The sequence below is a fragment of the Euprymna scolopes genome, chromosome 21 (assembly GCF_053919585.1).
Source record: "Euprymna scolopes isolate OS-2025 chromosome 21, ASM5391958v1, whole genome shotgun sequence".
NCBI classification, from domain to species: domain Eukaryota; kingdom Metazoa; phylum Mollusca; class Cephalopoda; order Sepiida; family Sepiolidae; genus Euprymna; species Euprymna scolopes.
Genome location: NC_136502.1, coordinates 44753780 through 44766546, shown reverse-complemented (window position 1 = coordinate 44766546; position 12767 = coordinate 44753780). Strand labels below are relative to the sequence as shown.

At 30.0% G+C, this 12767-nt stretch overlaps 1 protein-coding gene across 1 annotated transcript; it reads left to right on the top strand.

Moving 5' to 3' along the window:
* Window positions 1–748: 748 nt before the first annotated feature.
* Window positions 749–9033, top strand: LOC145242188 (uncharacterized). Its single transcript, XM_080105184.1, has 2 exons — window positions 749–815; window positions 6361–9033. Exon 2 carries the CDS (start codon window positions 7363–7365, stop codon window positions 7987–7989), a length of 627 nt encoding a protein of 208 aa, XP_079961310.1. The 5' UTR covers window positions 749–815; window positions 6361–7362; the 3' UTR covers window positions 7990–9033.
* The last annotated feature ends 3734 nt before the right edge of the window (window positions 9034–12767 follow it).

The following is a 12767-nucleotide window of genomic DNA, read 5'->3' as shown; positions in this document are numbered from 1 at the left end:
TCCGGCCATCTTGTTTAAATCGAAACGGAAAATTACCTCCCTTTAGAACTCTCTTGTGTCTTACGATCGTTTTGTTCAAGTTCTATTTTTATTTTCTTTAATAAATAATTTTCTACTTCATCGATTCTCGTAATTTTTGGATATAATCATCTTTAAAATACGAGGAATACGCAGATACCGTTGTTTTCATGTGAAATTCAGTTTTACGATTTCCGAAATTTCGTCCCAATAGTGTAGAAGCGCCACACTTTTTATTATTATTATCATCATCATCATCATCATCATCATCATGTTTTTTTACTTTCAGTTTCAGACTTTACATAAAACTTGAACTCGGGGGCGATTTCCTTTTTAGGCCGCTGTGTCTCAACATTACTACATAATGAAACATATTTTCAAATAAAAAAAAAAACATACAAAGTTTCAGAAGTCTAAACATATGAAATCGATAAACAATTGAACTTTAATGCGTTTGCCAACAGTTATTTGTTATATTTTAATTGTTTTCTATGTCTCAGCTGTTAACTAGACAAAAACGTCACTAAAGTTCCTTAATGAAACAAAAAGAAAGTCGTTTGTCTATTTTTTTTATTTATTTATTTATTTTTAACCTGAAATTATATTTAGCCTTTCGTCTGTACAATGCTGGTTGTATTGATGCAGGTGTTTTCTGATTTCGATGAATTGATTTTCATGTGATAGCAGAAGCAACTTTCGTTTGGTAGGTGACATCAATTTACCTGACACCGGTCAGTCTATATAGTGTTAATGATTTAGTTTCGCATTTGCCGTGAAAACGAACTCTAAAAGAAAAGGTGAGTTTGTATTGCCCATTTGAGATAATTAAAAACAATCTTCCGAATGTTTCTATTGAGTTTAAAAAATGAAGTAAAAACGCATGTTTAATAATAAGTTTTTACTGTCATACTGTCAGAATTATCAACTTACTCCCCTCCCACTGTGAAAATGAAACAATTTAATTTTATGAAAATGGTTAGAAAATATCTGTCAAAAAATATGGTGCTTCTACAGTTTATCGCCGAAACCGGAGACGCCATTTTATTTCGCGCACCTGTCGTTCAAACCCAAGGGAGAAATCAGTATTGAAAACTATGACCGAAGTTAGAAATAAATAAAATGTTAAACTAGATATTAATTATTTCCGGAAACAACTCAAAGTAAATAAAGTGAAAGAGAACATCTCTGTAATTGTTTAAAAGGAAATGTTTCGATTTAAGTAATGAAAATGGCAAATATTTTTTTCATGAAATTTATATATATATTTTTTTATTATTAAAAACAGAAAATGAAAATGACATATTCATAAATTGTCTAAACTGGGCAAGCATCATTTGAAAACCAAAACATTTATTGTATAAAAATTTATCAAAATATAATTGTAAAAACATTTATTAAAAAGTTTGCGTAAGAAAATATAATTTTAATAAAATAATTTTGTAATGAAAGCAACATTGGATTTTTATAAAATAGTTTGGTAAATTTATACAAACACCGTGACAGCGAATTAACCCTAAACCCTAACCCTAACCCTAACCCTAAACCCTAAACCCTAACCCTAACCCTAACGCTGTCACGGTGTTTGTATAATAATACCAATAGTTTTTTTTGGGGGGGGTTGTTTGTTTGTTTTTTGTTGTTTTTTGTTTGTTTGTTTTTCGAACAAATAAATAATTTTAATCAAACATTTTTTTAAATTAAAGCAACATTGAAGAGTCAACAAAAATTAATTTAAATGAAACCGAAAAATCATTATCTAGTTTCATTTTGTTATTTATGCGCGAAATAAAATGCCGTCTCCAGTTTCGGCGATAAAGTGTAGAAGTACCAAAAATATTAACAAAATAATCAGCTATCTTAGTCGTTATCTCCCTAACAGTTCCTTTTCTTTCTTTTTTTTTCTTTTTTTTTTGCGTAGTTTTTCATAGTGCTGTGTGTGCTGATGATATTTATAAGTTCACCATGCAAAAGTCCGTTAAAAGGGGGGGGTACAATATCCATTGTATGGAAAAGTGGTAAAATAAAAACGATATGTAGCAAATAAATGTTATCAAAGGCAAGAAAAGTTACTCTTCTACCTAACTGAAAAAAAGATTGTAGTGTTTCTTCTTTTCTTTTTTTTTTTTTTTCTTTTTTTTTTTTTTGTAAATTTAACCACTCAAGTTTTACATGTTTTATTCTTGGTTATGGAGGGAGACATAGACTTAGTAATTTACAGCCATAGGTACGGCCAAAATGAATGCCGATGCTCAAAATGTATAAACATTTTGACCCCTCCCTTTACTTAAAAATTCACTAAAAATCAGGAAATTAACCAAATTTAATGAAATTTTCAGTATTTATTAAATAATGATCGCGGAATATAATGAACTAATTATTTTTATTTAAAGCTTAGTGTGAATGTAGTATTTTGTTTAAACAAAAAATACCTTTACTAAAGTTATAATTTTCAGTAGTAAATAAAAAACGCAAGAATTTATTTTTGCTTTTTTTATATAAATAAAGCATCGTAATTTGTAACAATACAAAAACTAAAATCATTTTTACATGAGCATTACAAAAAAGCCCCTAAAATCCGTATTAATGAATTCGATATAACTAAAAAAAAAATGAATTTCTCGAACTACCAATATTACCATTGAATTAAGCATTGTTTATTTAATATTTTCACACAAAATAAATTATAATAGCGAAACTATTCCTACTTTTGTTTTTTAAATTACGGATTTTGCATAATTTTTATATGCAAGATTTTAATCATTTCTTTGCTCGCAAAAAATGTGAAACTTTCGGCGTTACAATTTTTATATAATCTCAGACAATAATTTAAAAAAAAATTAATTTTAAAACAGGAACATAAAAATAATTAAATTAAAAAATGATAACAATTGATACAAGCGTTCAGAATAGGAATGTATGGATGCACGTCTGAGAGAAAAAAAGAAGAAATCTGACACCCCTACCTCCTTTTACTATCATGACTTCATTTTGAAACAGCGTTTTGATTGACTGAAATTTTGAACCTCCTTATAATCGTGTTTACATTTTTTTAGTTTGTTAAGTTTTTGGCGAACCGTAAATTACTTGCTTTTTGAGGGCTAAATAAGTTGGGGTTTTTTTGCGTAAACAAGGTGTTTTTTTTTATTGTTTAATATCTTAGGACTTTACTAATTATCTTTGAAATAGACCCAGAAAACTAATATTTATATTTTAAAGGATTTTTACAATGAATTTAATTTCAAAATTTAGCTGAATTGGTTAGCTCACCGTGAAAACATTTTTCATAACTTTTTTTTTTTTCACGTGTACAAATATTTTTTTCCTTTAGGAAATTAACTTTAGTCTTTAATCTTTCAAGTAAAATTTTAAAAAAAGTAGTCGGAAACCTACAAAAAAATTATGATAATTCGGCTTTCAAAACTAGGCCTCCTATTTTTGCCCGCCCATTTTTGCCCGTACCTAACAGCCATGATATGGTTGTCCATGAAAGGAATTGCGTAAACCCGAATAATGCCACAATAAACATTCCATTAATTGAGAACACTTGGATATGAGCAAAACATAAACTGTGCCATCAGTATGGAACTTTGGTGTATCTGTTTAGTTCGTATCTTTATAAATTTACATGGAGAGAGACCCAATTGAGGATAAGCTTTAATGATTTTTGAATAGACTTGCCACACGAATGACAAAGAATTTTTCACTTGTCTGAAACCAACTTTTCTAGTTATGTATTGCATCGTACACAACTCAGTGAATCTTCTAATTTCAAACAAACTTTGAACAGTCAGAATTTGGTGGCTAATTGTGCTACCAAAATAAATTTTATTTTGCAAAGATCTATGTATTCATATTAAATGTTTTCAATGTATGCAAGATAAAATTTTCCATCACATGTAATCAAATTCACCATAGCCTCATCTGGATTAGGTTTATCATAGATCAAAAAAAAAATGGAGTAGCATCCTCATGTATGCTGTTCTGAAGAAAGATTTATCTGTGTGGATGATTTCATCGTTAATTGATTTCCTTAAATATTCTGTAGTATTCGGTTTACTGTTTTACATATTCTGTAATATGTTGTAATCCTTTTATCAGATGTATTAATATGCCTATTGGTGAAATTGGCAAAGTCTATTTGTGTTGGCATGTTAAAGGTTCCTCTCAATTCTAATATTTAATTTCTACAGAAATATAAATGTTTGTTTCTCAGTAGCAATTGTAATTTCCAGCTCTCTCGTAAGGATATGTGAGAATTGATGGAGACCAAAGTCAACTGCCATAACTTTAGATCATTCAGCACAATGTGATGGCAACCAATTGGGTCTGGTTCATTAATAGAACTTGTGTTAGCATTGTATTGAGAGCAGTGACCTCATCTGCAAGTTTGGCATCTCTTGTGTGCAGAGATTCTATCTAAAACCGTATATTTGGGTCAGTTTTATCATCATTTGATTGTCAAATTCAAGGCTTCTATCACTAACAATTACTGGGACACCATATCTTAGGAAGTGTTTCTTTATCATTTTCACCAGGCAATTTGACGGGGGGGGTACTTACATTTAGTATTACCTGATGCAGTGTTTACCTTGAACATCTTCTAAATTTGCTTGATGACGTTGCTTGGAATTGGTCAACTATAATTTAATTAGAGAAATAATAAACACAAACAGTATTTCCTTCCATCCAATATCATGATTCCAAGGTCAATGTACTGGCATGTGTGTGTTTTTATGAACCATTTTACTGTTTTATAATACGTGATTCAAAATTCACATTTTCATTCTTTCTAGTTTCTATTTCTGTATATAAAACCAAACGAAACTTCCATGAACAAAGTTTCTTTCCTGGAATTCCCATTTGGGAGACTGCTTCTCAGTTGATTACAACATGATTATTTTCAATTCCAATGTTAATTAATACTTGTCAAGCTGTCCTCTTAAATAATAACGTTCTGTCGATTCCACCCATCATTTCCAATTCATCCATGATGTAACTCATAGTATGACTAACAATATCATTAGCCTTTATTATTCTCGAGTGACATTTGAACCTTGATAAGTGGTGACTTATTAGTATTAAAAAATACTCTAACTTATGTACAAAAATACTCCTAGTAACTTTATCTTCAGTGCATATAGTTTTAGAAAGGTTTTTACTGTGAAAATTAAATAACACATCCAATCTGAATATTTCCTGATGTAAAACCATGTTGTTTGACGGTGGGTTTGACTTGGTTTGTCCGAACTATGGGGGGGGGGGTCTGGAAAAGCTCTTACATCCTAACATGGCACACCAGCTCACAGGAAAATATACAGTAATATAATAGGCACATTCCCTTTAGATCAAGGAGTTTATATGTCGTTTTCTACATCTGTTTGACAGTTCCTTTCTTCAAGTTCTCAGTGTCATTAGTGGCAGGGTTTTCATCACCATTAATTCTCTCCTGAGAATTATTTGGACTAGAACTTTTGTTACTGCAATTTAACACTGTATGGAATTAGTTTAAAAAACATGTTTTTGTAGAAATATATTATTTTAACATTTATGAAGAACCATTTTTAAGAACTGGAAAATTGAGGCATGCTACCTGTTGCAAGCAGAGTTCCAATTTCAAACGCTTGGGGGTTCAGATTTCAATTTTTTTGCAACTGACTTGAAAGTCTAAGTTCTACCTATACAACATCTCCCCTCATGGTGTAGAAAAAGAGAAATGGAAATAGCACATAGAATAAATAATTGAAACTTTTAAACAATACAATTTTTTAAATTTAAAATGACAAATACTTTATCTAAAATAAATACAGGCAATGCGACAAAGAATTTCGCTGAATTTATTTGTGGGTCTCTCTCCATGTAAATTCATAAAGATACGAACTAAACAGATACACCAAAGTTCCATACTGAGTAAAAATAAAAATATAAAAATATTGTTAATAAGTTTGCTGGTAATCTTAACCTTTAGCTAAGTCAGTGTCAGCTAACATTGATCTAACCCTTTGCCCTGTAGTTGTCACTCTCTGTCACCAAGCTATCAAATAAAATGAGATGTAAGTGTAAACATCTTAATTAAGATACTACATCTCTGGATTCCCATGAAGTCTAATGTACTTTTTAGTTCTTAGATTTTTAATAAATATCAAATAGCTTGTAAATTTCATTCGTGTAACAAAAGTCTAGCAATAGTTACATATTTTAGCTTTATTTGTTGATAATTTATTAGTTAATAGAATATTCTCCATTTCTAAAAGTAGTTAAGATCTTTAATATTAAAAAATGAGATGCATTTTATAATGTATTTATTGCATTTAAAAAAATTATAACCATTCTATTTATTCACAGCAAACAACAGAATGACTCCATCTATCATCTTTGAATGATTTGCTTCAAGTTTTATATTAAAATACCTTTGGTGAAGCGATCTGTTTGTATGAAGTTTGGACAAATTCAACAATGTAGACACAGTAAGTCTGGATGAAACACATTTGTAAAATGTATAAAGATATTCATTTAATTTATTAAAATATATTTACAAGAACACATCAGGATTGAAATATGTGAAGATATTTTGATAATGCGTATTAGTGACATATATAACAAATATTCTTATCTGGTGTCATTTTGTGGGAATCAAATCATGAAAAACACATCAATATAGATCGGAGAGAGGTTAGTTATGAGAAATGTGTACTTCAGTATTAAGCTCAAATATAACAAGTTCAAATATGTATAAAATTAATAAACTGTATTCATCAACATATTCAATACAAAATTTGAACAACTCATTCGAACATAGGGTGGGTGACTAAAAAGAAAAATGTACGATTAGAATTGTTTGAGAAATACTGATTAAGAATAACAAGTATAAAGTTTTAATACTATATTGTTTGTTTTATAAATGTTTTCTTTATTGGTATATGGGGACACACATTGATGGAGCGAGATTGAATGCTTACAAAAAACTGACAAGATTTGTTGAGAAAACCTTGACCTGAAGATAATTCACTCTACAAATATTAAAAATATCACAATATCAACCTATTAATTGGAGCCTTAATAAATATCCTTAGCATGGCTATACAACAAATGGTGCACCTTATCCAAGTGATGCTACCTCAAGTAACAGCTCTAACCAGGATATTACATAAGATTAGATCAATTCTTATCTTGGAATCTAACAAAACTAGAAAAAGAGCAAAACTAATTAAAAAATATATCTATCCATTGAAAATAACAAATAACGAGTTGTAACTCTTTTCATGAGTGGATTTCTTGTTTTATAAACATTTTCTTTTCAGGAGATAATTTAAGAACTGTAGATTTTCGTTTTAACATACTTGAAACATGCAAACACTTACGGGTGAGAAACGATTTTCTTGTGAACTGTGTGGATCATCCTTTTCAGAAAGTCCTTCATTGATAAGACACGTCAGAATACACACTGGCGAGAAGCCCTATTCTTGTGTTGTTTGTGGGTCATCATTTTCAGAGTATACATCATGGAAACGACATGAGAGAACACACACTGGTGAAAAACCCTATTCATGTGACGTGTGTGGCTCAACATTTTCACAAAATTCACATTTAAAATCACACCAGAAAAAACACACTCAAGAGAAAGCGTATTCCTGTGATGTTTGTGGATCATCGTTCTCACATAATTCGAATCTGAAGAGACACCAGAGAACACACACTGGTGAAAAACCATATTCTTGTGATATTTGTGGATCGTCGTTTTCACAGAATTCTGACCTGAAAACACACCAAAGGAGACATACTGGGGAAAAATCCTATTCTTGTGGAGTGTGTGGATCATCATTTTCACATGGTCCTTCATTGAAAATCCATATGCGAACACACACTGGAGAGAAACCATATTCATGTGAGATATGCGGGGCATCATTCTCAGATAAGTCAAATTTGAAAACACACAAGAGAAAACATACAAGAGAGAACTTGAATGCCTACTAAACAGGAAAGAATATTTACTCGGGTGTCTAATGTCTCTCTGTGCAGGAATTTGTCAGTACAGCCTGGCATGAGAATATTGTTCTCTATAAGTAAGCACTGAGCGAATATTCAAAATCACATAGTAATCGGTAGGGCAAATAAGACTTTGGCTTTGCTAACCAATACTAGCTTGTACGAGAAATAGAACTTTATTGGAACAATCTAGCATGATGATTCTTTTTTCTACAAGTAAATCCTAAATAAATATTCAAGATTACATAGTATTTGAAGCACACATAAAGTCCCCTATGTATGGCTAACTCATCCTGACTTAACAAGGATTTTTGTATCTTCTCTAAGTGATATTTAACAACATTAAACTGGATACTCCACCAGACTAGATAAATTTTGGTCTCTGAATTCATTAAGAGCAAAGGATTGAAAAGATAGATATACTATAAAATAGTTAACTGATCAATAAGTGAGATGAAAATTGATATTCTCAACTTTTTTACTAACCAAACGTTTGAAGATAAAAGACAACTATAATGGAATAATTGAAGATTTAAAGATGGAATGGTGCAGTGTCATGCATAAAAATCATCTGAAAGCGACGTGACAATGGTAGGCCATCTAGCCATAATGACAAATGTTTTTCCAATGTTTATCTCATATGAGATCAGGTTTTAATCCCAAGAAAGGACCCCTTGATTTTTGAGTACTTCAACCAAACTAAAACAAAGCCAATAGAGAAAGAAAAATTGTAATCTTATGAAGATCTGCATCATTCCAGTAATTATAGGAACAATCAGACTCATGGATTAAATAATGAAAATCTCACATGACAACTGGTGGCACCAAGAATCGTTATAAATAGTAACACATAACTTAAAAATCATATCATGTTTGAAAAGTAATGACATGCTCTTTAAGACCTGTTTTATTTGAAATTTGTTGTGTTAATTATGATGTATAAAACATTGAAATATGAAGGAAAACATGTAAAAGCTAATGTCTTGTCCAATATTTTTTTCTTTTTTAATAAAGCTACTGTATTTAACATTTTATTTTATTCATATATTTATTTTACTTTTTTCTTAGTTTTTACCGCAAAATATTATACCAAAATTCTACTGTATAATCAAAATATATTAAACAGTTTACTACTACAAAATATTTGTAACATATATATATATGTGTGTGTGTGTGTGTGTCTAAATATAGCATTACAAGCGTATGCTGTATTTTCCTGGACATCTGCAATGTTACATACCTAATGTGCTTCAACAAGTCATATCTTTTTTATTAGTTGGTCAATTTTTAAAAGAATTACATTGATAAAAAGAGAATAGAATAATCATTGCAGCGATGTTAATTTATTTTTCTTTTATGCGTTCAATATTTTTATGTTCCAAGTTAAAAATTAAACACAGATAAAAAAAAATTACGATAGCAAAAAGTGAAACAGTTTTTTCAATGTTTACATTTCATACGTTATGTTTGGATACATATGCGCGAGGTTAAATTTGATTGGATATGACTGAAATTTTACAGGCTATATAAACAAAGAAGTCCATCTTTACTGGTGTTTGATTTTTATTTTTACGGCCACAGGAAACAAAGTTATGACCGAGCAAAGTTGACGAAGAATATTTCAAAATTGATTGAATAAATCGGTATCATCCATTTTCATATAGATAATCGTTTCAGAATTATTTTCATGTATAATATGTAAATATTTGATAATTATTAATTGTGCGGAAAATTCTTTAAAATGTTATCTTTTATAGAAATTCAAATCGCTTAAAGGGGAACGATGACAGCGATGGTTAGTTTTGTATTCGCTTAAAAATAGAAAACTTTTTTACTTTCAAAACGAAAGCAAAAAAGTTTAATTTTTTATTCTGGGTTTGTCAATTTAAAAAAATTATCAAGTTATAAAAATTTGATTTCCAAACAATACTATTTTGTTGTTTTTAACGCTTGTAGTACACATGTACTAAAAGTGTTTAAAAAAATGTCCTAAGTACATGCGTTTGTTTTTTAGTGGTAAAAAAACACATATATAACAAATAAAAGGTACTTGTGCACTTATGCTACCATGCTAAAATAATACCATCATTATTAAGAAACCCATTCTTAATATGGAGAAGGAAGGGTATTTTGTTAACTATTCTGTACTTTCACATAGCAACTAAATAAAATATATTGTGAAACCTGAATTTATTTTTAACTCATTGTCACGACCATTTTTTTGAATCTGTTAAAAACAATCCCGTTTTTTTTTAACTGAAGATATCTAAATAATAATAATAATTAGACGGTTCTATATAAAAATTCCTTGTGATGCCTATTGTAAATTTTTACCTTGTTTTCACCTTAACATTTTTCTTTAAAATGTCTATCTGATATGGTTTTAGGGTATGCTGAAAACGAATATCGCATTTAATTTTCTGTAAATAAGTAGCTTTCCGGATATTAACAATGTCATTTCTTATGTGGTGACCATCTTGGTACATGTGTTTGCGCATAGTTTCTCGGGGTTAGGTTTGTGCGATCGCATGTACCAAGATGGCCACCACTGATAACATAAGAAATGACATTGCTTAATGTCCGGAAAATTTAAATTCGATACTTGTTTTCAGCATACCCAAAAATTAAAAAAGTAATCATTTTAAATGTTAAGGTGGAAACAAGGTAAAAAATTACCATTTTATTTTGTTGTTTGCATAGTTGAATTTTCAGTAAAACAACAGAATAGAAATGACAAACATTACCATCAACTGGTGAATATATAGTTGTTGCTTATCAGGATTCCTGGTATCCTGGTACTGTGAAAGCTACATCAAGGATTCACGTAGAGTACAATATATGGTTGCATCTCAGAATATATGTATGTTTTGGGTCAGATAGATAGGATTTACAAATTTGAAAATTTGACTGGTCCCAAAATACATAAGTTCTGGTCGACTATGAGAATTTCCATCTTTTACAGAAATCCAAAATCTATATGAAAAATTTTCTTCAATTTATTTCTGAGATTAATTCTTATATACTCATTTTTTTTTTTTTTAGGGGAGTAGTAAATACCGGCCATGAATGCTCTTTAGGCATTCAATGGCTACACCCAGATTAAGCTCTCCTTTGGTGAGGAGGCAGGAAACGCCTGCTCTAAATAAAGCTATATTTAAATACCACTATAATACTTAGTTTTTGTTCATGAATAGACATCAACTGTATGATACCATATGCCAGTTTAATCAAAATTGAAATTTGTACATCTGAATTTATAATTCATGGCTTATGGTAAAGAGATACATCAAATTTGACTGCATAATCAGAAGGAGCACACAATTTTACATAAGAGTGCCAAGTTTCATGAGAATAGCTTGAAAAATAAATAAATGGTGACGAAATTACCGAATTTCTTGAGATGTTGAGGTTCGTAATTGAGCCCACTTTTTCTAAAGAAAAATGTCCATGGAAAAGCCTAAAATTAAGGCACTTAAAATTCTCATAAACTTTGAACTACTGATGGTATTTGCATAATTCAAACGGTTTTAAGCATCTTTTACATAGCTCTTCTCATGCAAGTTGATAAAATAACAATCTATATATCTATAAACGTGAATGTCTCTGTGTGTCTGTGTACATTTCCCTATGCAATAACTCTGTCAGTTTTAAGCCTACAGACTCGAAATTTGATATACAGGGTACTGAGATTTGGGAAAATCTTTGTAATCCGTTTTCAGCCAGAAATTAGCTGTTAAGGGGTCAAAGTTCAACGATTTGTCCTTTGAGGACTCTACCAAACTCCTCTGCCTATTTAGGGTATAAACAATTGAAATTTTAGATATAGGTTCCTTAGACATGGATCTAACTTAATAACTTGATTTGAGCCCAAAAGAATAAATGTTAAGGAGCATAATAGGGGTCAAAGTTACAAAAAATTGCCCTCTGCGGTCTCTACCAAATTACTCAGACAATTTCGGGTCTAAACATTTGAAATTTGACATAAAGGTTATTCAGAGATAGTGTAAGCTTTTCAATCAGATCAGTATCGTTCCGACCTTTCAGACGATAAATATCGTAAAATTGGCTAAAAACATTAATATCGTCACTTTCAACTGGGCACTTTTCTGCAGGGGGAGGGTCGCTTTTTTTCGCTGATATTTTTTGAAAGCCATCAACTCTTTTCGATTGTCTAGCCTTAATTTAGACCTACGTCACTTCCGGTTTGGCATTAGTCATAACAGCAAAGACGCCAGGTTTTTTTTCACATTCTTTTCCTTCTTCACGGTACGGGTTCGAGCCTTGCTTCCTACTACCACTTTTTTTTTTTTTTGCTCAACATACACATCCAAACACCCAGGCAATGCCGGGCTGAAATGCTAGTTATCTAAAAAGAAAAAATCAACTTGTAATGCTACTAAATATATATATATTTATCTAAGCATATATATATATATATATATATATATATATATATATATATATATATATATGCATCTAAGTATACATATAAATATATATATATGCATCTAAGTATACATATAAATATATATATATATGCATCTAAGTATACATATATATATATGTATACTTAGATGCATATATATATATATATATATGCATCTAAGTATACATATATATATATGCATCTAAGTATACATATATATATATATATATATATATATATATGCATCTGAGTATATATATGAGAAAATATATATGCATCTAAGTATCTATGTGCATATATAAGTAAGTATATCTATAAATATATATGTATATATATGCAT

Bases quoted from the DNA above. Each gene is read 5' to 3' on its own strand.
- LOC145242188 (XM_080105184.1), top strand. From the start codon at position 7,363: ATGCAAACACTTACGGGTGAGAAACGATTTTCTTGTGAACTGTGTGGA.